Below are 13,537 nucleotides of genomic sequence, written 5' to 3'. Positions count from 1 at the left end.
ACACAGGTCCTCTGGCTGAGGGATGCATCTTCGGGGACAAATTTGTGAAGGACATAGAAAAATATGTCACCGCCTTCACGACGCAAGCTAACCTTGAAAAAGTCTTTCACTCTGGCCTTTTTGGTCAGGCCGGACAAGGCAGGGGCTGCTCGTAGGGCCGCCCATACTCTCAAGGCCCTCAAAGAGGATCTTTTAATCGGGGGCATGACTACACCAGAGGAGGCACGCTCTTCCCCTCCCGCTTCCCACGGCGCAGAGGTCAGTGGGGAGGCGACGGGAATAACTTCCAATTAAGTTTTTCCACAGGTAAGATTTCTAGATACATCTCTCATTCAACTGGGGGGTCGAGTTCAATATTTTATACACATTTGGCATCAAGTGACTCAGGATACATGGGTGTTACAGACTATTCATGGGTTTCATCTTGAATTTTGTCAGACCCCACAACAGCGAGCTTCTCCACCTCCTCTGAGTTTTTCCCTACAAGAGGCCAGTTTTAGAGACTTAAAAATCCAGGATTTGCTGAAGAAACGAGTTATAGCCTTTTGCGAACCCTACCCTACTGGGTTTTGCAGCAACATATGTCTTGTCCTAAAATGAGAGGAGGACACCGGTTAGTTTTAAATCTCAGATACTTCAATTATTTCATTGTATACCGGCACTTCAAGATGGAGGGTCTTCATCTACTGTCAGATTTACTTCAGGCAGGAGACTGGCTGATTCATTTAGAATTAAAGGATGCCTACCTCACTTTTCCCACTTGGCATCCGCACAGGAGATTCCTCCAGTTCAGATGGAGGGGCAAGTGGCTGGAATATTTGGTCCTGCCTTTCAGGCTTTCGTCAGTTCCCTGATGCTTCACCAAAATGCTCAAGCCTCTGGTAGCTCACTTGCGAGAGCAGGGGATTCTCATGATCATATATCTCGACGATATTTTAATCATGGCTCAATCCCAGGAATTGGTGATGCAGCACGGTCTCATGACAATATCTCTCTTGCAGGATCTGGGGTTCATTATAAACAAGAGCAAGTTGAGTCTTTTCCATGTCAGATCTGTGGAATTCCTGGGTTTTGTGATCAACTCAGAGACATATCAGTTGATACTCCTCAGGTCTAAGCTTCAGGACATCAAGAGACATTTGAAAATGTAACCTTAGCACAACCCTCGCTGTCCCTGAGAACAACTGAGCGCATTGTGGGCCTCTTAGCTTCCTCGATACAGGCGATATTACCGGGCCCTCTGCACTACAGAGCATTACACAGGCTCAAGATTCAACATCTCCAGAGGGACCTGGCATATTCAGATCAAGTTCCACTGATGGAGAAGGTAAGAGCAGAGCTCAAGTGGCAGTTGACACATGTGGATGCCTGGAATGGCAGAGCCATTTTCAGTTCGCAACTTGAGACGATAATTTCGTCCGATGCCAGTTGGTGGGGCTGGGGAGCTCGATGCGGGAACATCTCGACGGGAGGGAGAAGGTCTCAGCAGGAGCTCCAGTTGCAACTGCCTGGAACTACTAGCAGGCTGCTTTGCCACCAAGACTGTCTCCCAAGAAAGTTTTGTGTTCCATTCTGTTCAGGATGAACAATATATCGGCGGTCCATTACCTTAACAAGCTGGGGGGTACCAGATCGCCTCTTCTGGCTTAAACAGCCAAAGATTTCTGGCGCTATTGTTTGACCCACAGGCTGGTAGTAGTAGCGGAATACATCCCGGGGCAAGCCAATGAAATAGCAGACTGGTATTCCAGGTATCTCAAGGACCACAGCGACTGGAAGCTTCTCCCTCAGCTCTTCCAGTTAACCCAAGAGGTATGGTGTCAGTGCAGGATAGATCTGTTTGCCTCCCGCTTGAATCGCCAGGTAGAGGAGTTCTTCAGCTGGAGGCCGTACCCTCTCGTGAGGGCCACAGATGCTTTTTCCCAGGATTGGTCAGGGGACCTCAATTATGCTTTTCCTCCTTTCTCAATGATACCAAGAGTAGCGACTCAAATCAAGAGACAAGCAGCGGAGGTGGTGTTGATCACTGAAGTATGGATAGCGCAACCTTGGTTTCTGCTTCTTCTAGAACTAGCATGCAATTCTACCCTGTTCCTTCCTTTTTCGCAGGAGATGCTATTAGGACCCCAAGAGAGATGCACCCTCTGGTAGTAGAGAGGCAGTTACAGCTGATGGCCTGGAGGCTTTCAAGCAACAATGGTGCTTACCAGGCATTTCAGGAGCACATGCAAGCTTCATCAGAAAAGCATGGGTCCCGTCTACTAGGAAAAGATACTCCTCAGCATGGAGAACTTGGTGGGGTTGGTGCTAGGAAAGGCACGTGGATCCTGTGGCAGCAGAGATATTTGAAATAGTAAACTTCCTTTCGCAAAAAGCGAATATTTTACAGGTCAATAAATAATTTTCACTCAGCTATTTCGCCAGGACACGTAAAAGTCAATAATAATTCAGTCGGAATGCATCCAGTCATTTGTAAGCTTCATAAAGGCATTAGTGTCTAATCCTCCTAAGCCAAAGTATATGTTTCTGGGGGATGTGAATTTGGTTCTCAAGTTATTGGAGAGTTGGCCCAATAACATTTATTTGACTGGGAAACAAGTATCTGCCAACTAGCAATGCTTCCATGCTTTACGGCATGTAGGCAGTCATCAGATGTTAAAGTTCTAGATCTTACAAGTAGAGTGTTTACACCGGAAGGTGTCTCTTTCAATATCCCAAGAAGAACAAAAATGTTGTCATCATGTATTGAGTACTATGAATATCCATTTAATGCAAAATTGTGTGTCGTGAATTGTATGAAACAATATGAAGAAGAATGTACTAGAGCACTGAGGTCCGATGTTTCAGGCCAATTATTGATTTAATTATTTAAACCTTTCAAAGCTATGTCTGCTGCGACCATTGCCAGATGGTTAAGAGGGGTAATGGTCGAGGCAGGCATTGATGGTAAACAATTTGGAGCTCATTCGATTAGGGGAGCGATGGCTTCCAAATTTGTAGAGATAGGAGTGACAGTGCAAAATATTATGAAATCAGCTGATTGGTCTTCAGAATGTACGTTCAAACAGTTCTATTATAAACCTTTTGGTGATTTTGCATCAAGAGTCTTTCAATCAGCTTTGAACTAGCATAATCTGAGCCTCCGGTCCCAACATAGAATGAAAAATTTGCTAGCATTTCCGTCAAGAATTTTCAATTCTATTAAGGACACGGAGACAAGGATTATCCCACCCAATTAATGATCTGGTAATGTATGAATATGACATTGTATAATGAGCAAACAAAAAAACAAATTAGGGGTATAAGGCTTTTATCCCACCCAGGTAATTCAACACTGACAAACTTGAAATTACCATGAGTGTGTTTCTTGATTTGTTAGGAACGGACCAGATAGTGGAATGAAAAAGAAGTGTTTTCAGCACAAAGTTGATGTGCCAGAGTTCGCTGGTTGAGTGGATCAGGAATTACAGAGGGCCCTGTCTTGTTGAAGTCCTTTCAAGCTGCGTGTACTCAGTTCATCAGTCAAGATAGAGTTCAACATAGCAAAGAAAGAGGAATTCAAGATGGTGTTAAGGACTCATAATAGGGTATAATGTAATGTGATTAGAAGACATATTGGGCTAAGCATACTGGGAAATGTAGTTGAAGTTTTTCTGTTTTGTGATTGGCTGCTGTATTTTGAGTAGTAAAGAAAGAGAATCATAACCCTCGCCGCCTTCGTGTCCTTCAAATAATTGAAAATTCTTGACGCAACTGCTAGCAAATTTTTCATTCACACTACCTTTCTCAGCCATATGAGAATGAAGTCTGACATTCTCAGTAAAACGTACTTCCAACAGGAGGAGTCTGCCAGTTGATTCTCTTGAGTTCTACTGCAGCCTCCCAGAGTGTTCTAAAGAACAACTAGACTGCTAACAGTCTTACTTATGACCAAAATATGGCACACCTGAAGCCATCTTGATTCAATCAAACTGGTAGGACTAAAAACATTTGATTTAGAAAGGAACAAAACGAGGGGGTTCATTTGGTCATAGAAATTATGGTTAGTGCTATAGAAAGAAAAATTAAGACACGTTTTTTTAAGTGAGATCACAAATATATTTCTTTTCTATTTCATTAAAACATTCTGCACTTTCAACACCAGCAGCTGACTGCCATTTAACTCCCTGGTAATCAGCACCTATACCGCAGTGTTTTAATGAGCATCTAGAGTGCTAACATTCAGAATTTACGCCCCCTTAATGAAACAGAAGTGGAAAACTGAAAGCATTTTCTACTGAGGACACTGCAGTAAATGAGGAAATTAGGGCGCTTAAGAACAATACAAGTCTTCCAAGATGGCTACCAGAGGAAAAAAAAGGGGGCCAAACGTAGCACAAATATAACCATTACGGAGCCCAAGTATAGCCCAATAACAGAAGTGTGCAAAAGACTTATTTTTTTGAAGTGCTATACAGTGCAGATTTGACACAAAGATAAAGGCATCAGTACATGAGCATCAGTTACATTACACAAGGACACATTTTGGTTTTAGGCATGGGGAGATTAAGTGATTTGCCCAGAATCACAGGCTGTCGAGCTCTGGCCATAATGTCACATCCTCTGCCCCATGTGTAACATATAATCAAATGGTCAATTGGATAAAAAACAAAGATAGCAAATAATTTTAAAGTGCTTTGTAGCGATTTGACAGCTTAGAAAATATGACCTCAATTTAGTTTGTTAGAGCACTAACCATAATTTCCATGAGAATAAGACCCTTTCATTTTTAATAATTTCTGAAGGAAACGCTTTAGTTATTACAGTTCTGAATACATCAAGAAGACGTCAGACGTGACACACTTTTGTAATAAATATAGAATGTGAGCAATCTAGTTGTGCATTAGAATACTGTGGGGTAGCAGATAACGGGTGGACAGACTCAGATAATTGCGGGCAGGGAGGAGGGTGCAGAGAAGACACGTTGACTACGCTGGCGTGGCAGAAGGGAGGGACAGTGGCAGTACAACAGACCATGAAGGGCAGAGGAAAGAGGGGGCAAGGGCAGCAAACCGTTCATGCGGGACAGACAAGAGAGGCTGTGGAAATATAATAGACCATTAATGCCAGAAGAAAGAGACAGTGGCAGTACAATCATACATACCAACATACCCGATATAGGCTAGATACTCAAAATAGAGCCTGTTTTGGCTTAAAATCATTTGATCTGTCTCCTGCTTAAAATCTCATCTTTTTCAATGTAAGCCAATGGGGAAAATCAATTCCGTACGTTTTTTTCAAAATCCTCCTTTTTCCAAATTCAAAATGTTGGCAAATATGATACATTGGATCACGGAGGGCAGGAGAGGAATGGGGTTGGGGGACATGAACTCCGATAATAGAGGGCAGGAGGGAGATGGGTAGATGCACAAAACTGACCATGCAGAGCAAGCGTCAGGGGTTGGAGCACCACACTACAGCACACAGGGCAAGCAGGACAGCAGTGCAGCACAACGGACCATGTAAAGCAATAGGCAGCAGATGTAGCTATGCACATGGACTACAGAGAGCAGAGAAAGGGCAGCAAGTGGCCCATAATGGACAGACAGGAGGGAGAGTTGCAGCATAGCAGACCACGAAGGGCAGGATGGAGGGGCCAGGGACATTACAATGGACAAGACAAGGCAGGAGGGAGGGACAGGGGACTGCACATGGAAAACAGAGGGCAAGAGAGCAGGGCAGGAGCAGCCGGCTGATCACGGAGGGCAGGCGGAATGGCCACTGGAAGCACAACACACAATGGTGTGCAACAGTGAGAATATAATGGCATACACACAGACAACAGAGGGAAGGTGGGAGGTGCTGTGGCAGCACAGAAGACCATGCATGGCTGGGGGGGGTCAGGGGGTGTGCACAAAGGGCCATGGAGGACAGAATGTGTAATGATGTAACATGGCTCCATGCCAGAACACTGGGCATGGAACCAGCTTGTTCTGAGGTTCTGTGATGCAGGGTTCTCTGCATGACAGTTGATATGCTGGCTGTTGGTTGAGGCTGTAATAAATACCTCCTACCACATATCTTCATCTGGTGTGGATTCACTTTATTACACTGGCGCGAGGGGGCGGAGAAAGGAACCCAGAGGAAGGGACAGCCTCAACAACAACAAAGAAGGAAGAGCTTGGATTATTTAAGAGAAAAACGGAGATAACTTACAGAGACGTGCTGGGAGAGGAGAGCGTCTTGCAGCATGTTCTAGCGGAGAAAAGTGTGAAATTGCGGTTGTAGGGGCTTTGTGGAAAGCTGTTTGAGCATTTACTAAGGATCAAAGTGGTCTCTGTATGCTTCACGACGTCAGAAGGTCAGTGAGCAATTGAAAAAGGACTGTAAGCTGTGGGAATTGTTGGCGGCCATCTTGAGTGTGGTGAAAGGAGAAAAACAAGCCAGATTGACTGAAGAAAATAGACTGGATGTTTGGTTGCGGCCATTTTGAGTGAGGAAAACGATCCAAGATTGCTCAAAGAGAAAGCAAGCCCAACTTCCTGAAGAAAACGGACTAAATGTTTCGTGGAGGCCATCTTAGATGAGGAAGAAGGAATTTTTTTTATTTAAAAACAATTTTTTTTATTATTTTTTTTACAGCGCAATTGTTGGAGGACATCGAAGAAGAACATCAACGGTCTATTGGAAGTTGAAACTTAGACGGAGACTGGATAAGGATCACTATATTGGTTTGTGGTCACGGGAATATACAATTTTTTGGGAAACTTTATTGCACTTGTGGAATACAAGTATTGGGCGTTGTAAAATGAATTAAACTGAAAAGGTTGTCTCTGCGGTGACAAACACACCTGAAGACCCGTGTTTGATATAGCGGCATCGTGCTGGGACATACGGTGACTGGCACACCTTTTGGACTTTAAGTACTTTTAGCAACTAGTAGGGTTTGGAATATATTGTGGGGAAGAAGTGTTTTACACCTCTTGTGAGTATGCAGAATGTTACGGCGCCGCCGTTTTTCTTGTCAGATCCAGGAGAACCGGTTATTAAGTGGAAGAAATGGAAAAAGATTTTTGAGAATTATGCCAGGGTGTGTGGTACGAATTTGAGTGGTGAAAGGAAGCAGGCACTTTTGTTACATTGTTTAGGGGGTGAAGGACAGGAGGTGTTGGAAAATCTACCTCCATTGTCGCAAGCTGATCAGAGGGGGTTCAATGAAAATGAAATATGTGCAAGACAACTAGATTTACATTACTTGCCAAAGATTAGTACTATTATGGAAAGGTACCATTTTGGTTTGCGGGAGCAAGGGAAAGAGGAGAGTGTTGAAGAATATATTACGGCTTTACGGAAGTTGGCTTCAAGTTGTAAATTTGGGGCGTTGGTAGAAGAAAGGATTAGAGATCAGTTTGTGCTGAGGTGTTGCAGTGATAAAGTGAGGGAAGAACTCTGGCTAAAGGACGAGCCACTGTTGGATGAGGTTGTTAGTATTGCAAAAAGGGTAGAGCATATGTTAAAGTGTGTTGGAGAACTAAGTAAAGTACATAAAGAAGACAAGGTCAGTGTAAAAGCACAAGAAGTGGAGTGTCAAGTCATACAAAAAGATGAGAAGAAAAAAAAGTATGAGGGTGTCCGTGAGAAAGGTGTTGTAATAGAAAATAGCGCAGAAAAGACACAGGGGAATAGGAGGTTTGCAACACCTTTTCAAGGAAATTGCTACAGATGTGGAAGATTTGGACACATGGCTAATGCAAGTGAGTGTCCTGCTAATAGGATTACTTGTAATGTTTGCGGAAAAAGAGGAAATTTTTGGAAAAATTGTAGGATGAGGAATAGGAGAGATTTTAGATCAGAAATAAAGGAAGTCAGTTTTCAAGTTAGTGAGAGTGAGGTGGAACATCCCTCTGAATGGGTTTTGGTGGGGGATGTTAGAGTCAAAATGAAATTTGATTCGTGCTCTCACATCACGTTTCTCTCAAAGGATTTTTTTATGAAGAATTTTCAAGGAAGGAAGAAACTGTTCAAACCAAATATTAAACCTACAGGTTATGGTGGGTTGCCAATTAAGTTATTAGGTTATTTTGATGACTGCATTGAGTACAATGGTAGGTTCACTGATGCTAGGATTTATGTTGCTGAGAGGGGTGATAATTTGTTGAGCTGGAGTCATCAAGCACGTTTGGGTGTCATTCTCAATCCTAATGCACATCCATCTGTTCAGGTACAATCTATTGAGGGTGACGAAAACAAGTTTGTGAGAGCTTTTGGTGAATTGTTCAGTGACACCTTGGGGTGTTTAAAGGGGTACAATCACCATATTAAGTTGAAACAGGGCGCAGTACCAGTTGTGGCAAAAGTTAGACGCATTCCCATTTGTGTCCAAGACGCTGTACAAAAAGAGATAGATAAATTGTTGTCCACTGGTGTTATACAGCCTGTAGAGGCAACGGAGTGGTTAGCTCCCATTGTTGTGGCACGTAAACCAAATAATGAAATCCGTCTATGTGTGGATCTTCGTGCCTTAAATAAAGAAGTGGTGGATGACAAGTTCCCACTTCCCAATATTGAGGAATTAGTATCATCGTTGGATGGTGCTTGTTATTTTACCACTCTGGATATGGCATCAGCATACCATCAGGTTCCGTTGAGTAGAGAGTGTCAAGAATTAACAGCTTTTATTACGCCAATGGGGGCCTTCAAGTTTTTGCGTATGCCGTTTGGGCTGGTTTCTGCGGCCTCAGTATTTCAGAGGATTATGGAAGATCTTTTTAAAGGCATTTCAGGCGTAAAGTGCTACCAGGACGATGTATTAATATGTGGGAGAGACGTGAGAGAACATGATGAGAGGGTGCATGCTGTGCTTAAAAGGATGCTTGATGCTGGGTTATCTCTTAGGCGAAGCAAATGTAAATTTGGAGTCACTGAAGTGGATTATTTGGGTCATCATATTTCACGGCGGGGGTGAGTCCTAAAAAGGATTTGGTGGACACTATTGATATGTTAAAAGAACCGTGTACAAAATATGAGGTTTCTTCATTCTTAGGTATGGCAGAATTTTATAACAAATTTATACGAAATTTTGCAGATAAGACAGTAAATCTAAGGAAGTTGATGTGTAAGAATGCAGAGTTTGTTTGGACGGAAGAGTGTGGTACAGAATTTAAACAAGTAAAAAATGATCTCAGGAATGCACCAAACTTACAAGCTTTTGTACCTGGGAATCCCACTTTCATTGTTACTGATGCGAGTATAAAGGGGCTGGGTGCTCTTCTTTTTCAGATCAGGAAGGGCCAAGAGGTGCTAATAGCTTGTGCTTCAAGATGCTTGAAAGGGGCAGAGATAGGGTATTCTGTTCTAGAGAAGGAAGCGTTGGCAATTTTCTGGGCCATAAACAAGTTCAGAAAATTTGTGTGGGGATCTTCTTTCGTAGTCAGGTCTGATCATAAACCCCTGAAAGAAATTTTTGAGAAGAAGGGTTTGGACTCAATTTCCTCGAGGATCAGGAGATGGGTCATTTCCTTACAGGAGTATAACTTCATGTTTGAATACATTCCGGGAAAGACAAATGTAACGGCAGACTGTCTGTCGAGATTGGTGGAGGTGGTAGAGAATGATAAATCTCAGGATGAAAATGATCAATGTGATGCTGAGTGTGGCATAAGAGTTTGTGATGTTACGCTGGGGGCTGTAAAGGAAGATGAATGGAGGGATGAGTTGAAAAAGGATAGTGAATTGTGTTCTGCGATGTCTCTTTTGGAACAGCATAAGTCTCGAAGTCTGGTTAAACCTTGGTCGTTAGTTGCGAATGAGTTAGCCGTTGTTGATGGTGTTCTAATGAGGGGCACAGGAATGATTCCCCCATTGAGTTTGAGAGAAGTCATCGTGAACATGGCTCATGAAGGGCATATGGGCATTTCTAAAACCAAAGAGCGCATCCGTCAGGATTTCTGGTGGCCTGGATTAGATTTGATGGTGGAACGTACTGTTAGGGAGTGTACACCTTGTCAAGCTAGTGATAAGGTGCTCAAACCAAGATGTTCACCTACGGTTTGCAGAAGTTTACCAAAAAGTCCATGGGATGAATTAGCTATCGATATTGTGGGGCCATTGTATGGAGAACATCAGACTCCTTACCTGTTGGTGTTGCTGGATTTGTATTCACGATGGGTGGAGGTGAGTTTGGTGAGAGAGATCACTTCTCAATCTGTGATCAGTTTTTTAGAATCTGTGTTCAAACGCGAGAGTTTTCCTAACTCTATTCTTTCTGACAATGGTCCGCAGTTCTGTTCTGCTCAGATGGAGGAGTATGTTGTAAAATGTGGAATTGTACATACAAAAATTGCGTTATATCATCCAGAGGCGAATGGTGCTTTGGAGAGATTTAACAGGACTTTAAAAGAGAGTATACAATTAGCAAAGGTAAACTGTTTAGATTGGAGAAAAGAACTGCAGGGTCGTATAACAGCTTACAGGTACACTCCTCATGCATCAACGGGGAAGTCTCCTTTTGAACTGCTCAGGGGAAGGTCTCCAAATACTTGTTTGTGTCCTGGCTGGATGGTTGCTGGGAAGGGTTTGAAAAACAATGGTATTGGGGATTGGAGAGACAAAGAAGTGTCTCTGCAAAGCAAAAGGAAGATTTATGTTGATAAAAGGAATAATGCGAAAGTTACAAATTTTGAGGTTGGAGATAAAGTAAAGGTCAAAGCTCCTGTTGGGTGTCAAAATTGGTCAAAATATACCTCTCCAAAAACTATCATTAAGCTGTTTAAAAATGCTGTCAAGACGGATGATGGTCGCATCTGGAATCATAGTCGTGTAGCACATTTTGGGGGGTGTGGTGTGGCCGACAGGAGAGATGATACTTCTTATCGTTTTCCCTCCGACATTGATTTAAGGTCTGATAATACTCGGAGTGTCAGAACACGCAGGTTTCCTTTACATTTGCGTGATTTTGTGTAGTTCTTTCTACCCTCTTTTTCTTTCTGTTCAAATGTGTTTTTTGTTCTCATGTTACTTCTGTTCTAATGTAAAGAGGAAGAAGTGTAATGATGTAACATGGCTCCATGCCAGAACACTGGGCATGGAACCAGCTTGTTCTGAGGTTCTGTGATGCAGGGTTCTCTGCATGACAGTTGATATGCTGGCTGTTGGTTGAGGCTGTAATAAATACCTCCTACCACATATCTTCATCTGGTGTGGATTCACTTTATTACAATGGCATACACACAGACAACAGAGGGAAGGTGGGAGGTGCTGTGGCAGCACAGAAGACCATGCATGGCTGGGGGGGGGTCAGGGGGTGTGCACAAAGGGCCATGGAGGACAGAATGGAGGTGTGGGGGCTGGACACAGAAAAGAGAGGACAAGGGAAGGGGATTCCCAACAGACCATGCAGGGCAGGCAGGAGGAGCAGTTGCAGTACAACAGATCATGGAGGTCAGAAGGGAGTGGCAGCAAAATGGACCATGGAGGACAGGAAGGAGGGGATAGGGAACTTGGACAGTCAGGGTGGAAGTGGCATGGGCAGGCAGCAGCCATCTGATCAGGCTGGGCAGGTGGGAGGGGCAGTGGCCGCTCAATAGAACACTGGACCATGGAGGGTAAAAAGGAGGGAGCCGAGGCATGCACACAGGCATTGGAGGGTAGGTGGAAGGAGGGTAGGGACAGCAAGCTAAGCATAGAGACTACGTAGGAGGACAATAATGGGGCACAGAATTGGGCAACGGGGGCAGGAGGAGTGGGTTGCGCCATCAAGCAAAATGTAGGGTAGCGACAGCAAATCGGCCCATACAGGGCAGGAGGGAGGGGGCTGGTGCATGGACTTGGACAACAAAGCATACGGAGGAGGTGGATGGGGCAGCAAGATAGCTGTTCAGGGCAGAAGGAAAGCGCTGTGGCAGAACAATGGCCACACAGGGCTGTAATGAGGGAGCAAGGGCATTGACCTGGACAATGGATGACAAGGAGGAGGGGGCTAGAGCCGCAGGTTTGGGTGAGGGCAGCACAATGCCGGGCCAGGCCCTGAGTACAACCCCCCCCCCCCCCACACACACACACACACACACACACACACACACACACACACACAATGCAGTAAAAAAAAAAAAACTAGCAGTTCACTGAAAAAAAAAAAAAAAGTTTACAGGGATGTTCTAGTTTGGTTCAGATTTTACATGCACAAAACCATAGAAATTCAACTTTTAGTTAGAGTTATTTCAAATAACTATAACTCATGCACTAAGAGAACTATGAATTGTGTCCTCACCTTGCACTGCAAATTACCACAGATATTATATCACTCATGACATCTTCTGTAACATCATTCATAATCACTGTAACATTTGCGGCAGAATTATTGATGAGAAAACTTACATAGCGAGAGCATGAGTTATAGTTACCTTAGGGCACAAGTTAAAGTTACTTGAAATTACTATAAAAGCTGAATTTCTATGGTTCTGTGCGTGTAAAATCTGAACCTAACTATAACCTCCCAGCAACCTTTAATTTTATAACACATAATGCATCTGTCAACTTTCCTAAGATCTCTTGAGATGTTTGATGTTTCATAGTTTTACAGGGGGGAATCCATTTTAAAAGTATGATATTACCTGAGTCTGCAAAACTGTGATGAGTTGATCCTTCTCTTCTAGTGATGCATCAAACTCCTCCTGGAGATGTTTCTTAGCCTGTTGATCCATCTGTAGTTCCTAAATTATAGTTCCAAAAGTAAATATGTTTATAATCTGAATATTATGAGCTGAGCTTCTTGGGACAATAGAGTGAATTAAAACGGGGTGATATCATTTGTAATAATTCGTAAGGTTTAAAGTGGACCTAAAATATCCTTTTGAAGACGCTGCATACATAACTTAGTTTGCTGTGCGAAGAAATGTCTTAGCTTGACTGGGAGAATCACTGGCCCGTTGATAATTCAAGTTGTATTCACCTAATGGTATATGTGCAAGTGAGACAGTGGGATGAAAAATACACCAACAATGTACCTTTGATGTCTCCCTATGCGAACCTTCTCCAAGCCATTCTAGTAACTTGCACAGAACTAGTTCATTAGAATAATCCAGCTTCATTAGCACTTTGGTTATACCCGTCAGTAGTAGCTAATGGAGGATGAGGCGGTAGAAGAATATATTATGCATAAATTGTCAGTTTGCTTTCTATTCTGAAGAGAAGAACACCTTGATCATCCTTCCCCTCCCCAGTGTCCAACAAAGCTGTGATGCACTAAATCAGGATGATCAGTAACATGTTTCAAAATAAACATATATTTTTCAAAAGCACAAGAATGTTTTGCTAGGACGACTTATCTTAATCACTAATAATACTGCCCAGGGGATGTAGTTGTATTTATATATAAAAAAAAAAGTGTGATCTGCTTGGTAAGTCACTTCTAGCACAAAAGGCACCCTGATAGATTCTTGTGTCATCAGCTTCATCATCCTCTTTCTTATGTCCTGCCACTACCTTTTTTAAATCACTTTGGCTCTGAAACACGTCCAGTGTAAACCCCATCAACTTAGCAGCCACATCCACAAAATCA

General features: G+C 43.1%; 1 protein-coding gene across 3 annotated transcripts in view; it reads right to left on the bottom strand.

Annotated features, from left to right (window-relative positions):
• Window positions 1-13,537, bottom strand: part of GOLGA4 (golgin A4) — a 758,002-nt gene that overhangs the window by 549,920 nt on the left and 194,545 nt on the right. For all 3 annotated transcript variants that reach the window (XM_069215119.1, XM_069215129.1, XM_069215138.1), the window contains one exon: window positions 12,591-12,689. In XM_069215119.1, coding sequence (XP_069071220.1) covers window positions 12,591-12,689 — 99 coding nt within the window. The remainder of the gene's footprint in view (window positions 1-12,590; window positions 12,690-13,537) is intronic.

Source organism: Pleurodeles waltl, chromosome 2_1 (genome assembly GCF_031143425.1).
Source record: "Pleurodeles waltl isolate 20211129_DDA chromosome 2_1, aPleWal1.hap1.20221129, whole genome shotgun sequence".
Taxonomy (NCBI): domain Eukaryota; kingdom Metazoa; phylum Chordata; class Amphibia; order Caudata; family Salamandridae; genus Pleurodeles; species Pleurodeles waltl.
The sequence above is the reverse complement of the archived record's forward strand: the minus strand, read 5'-3'. Positions and strand labels throughout refer to the sequence as shown.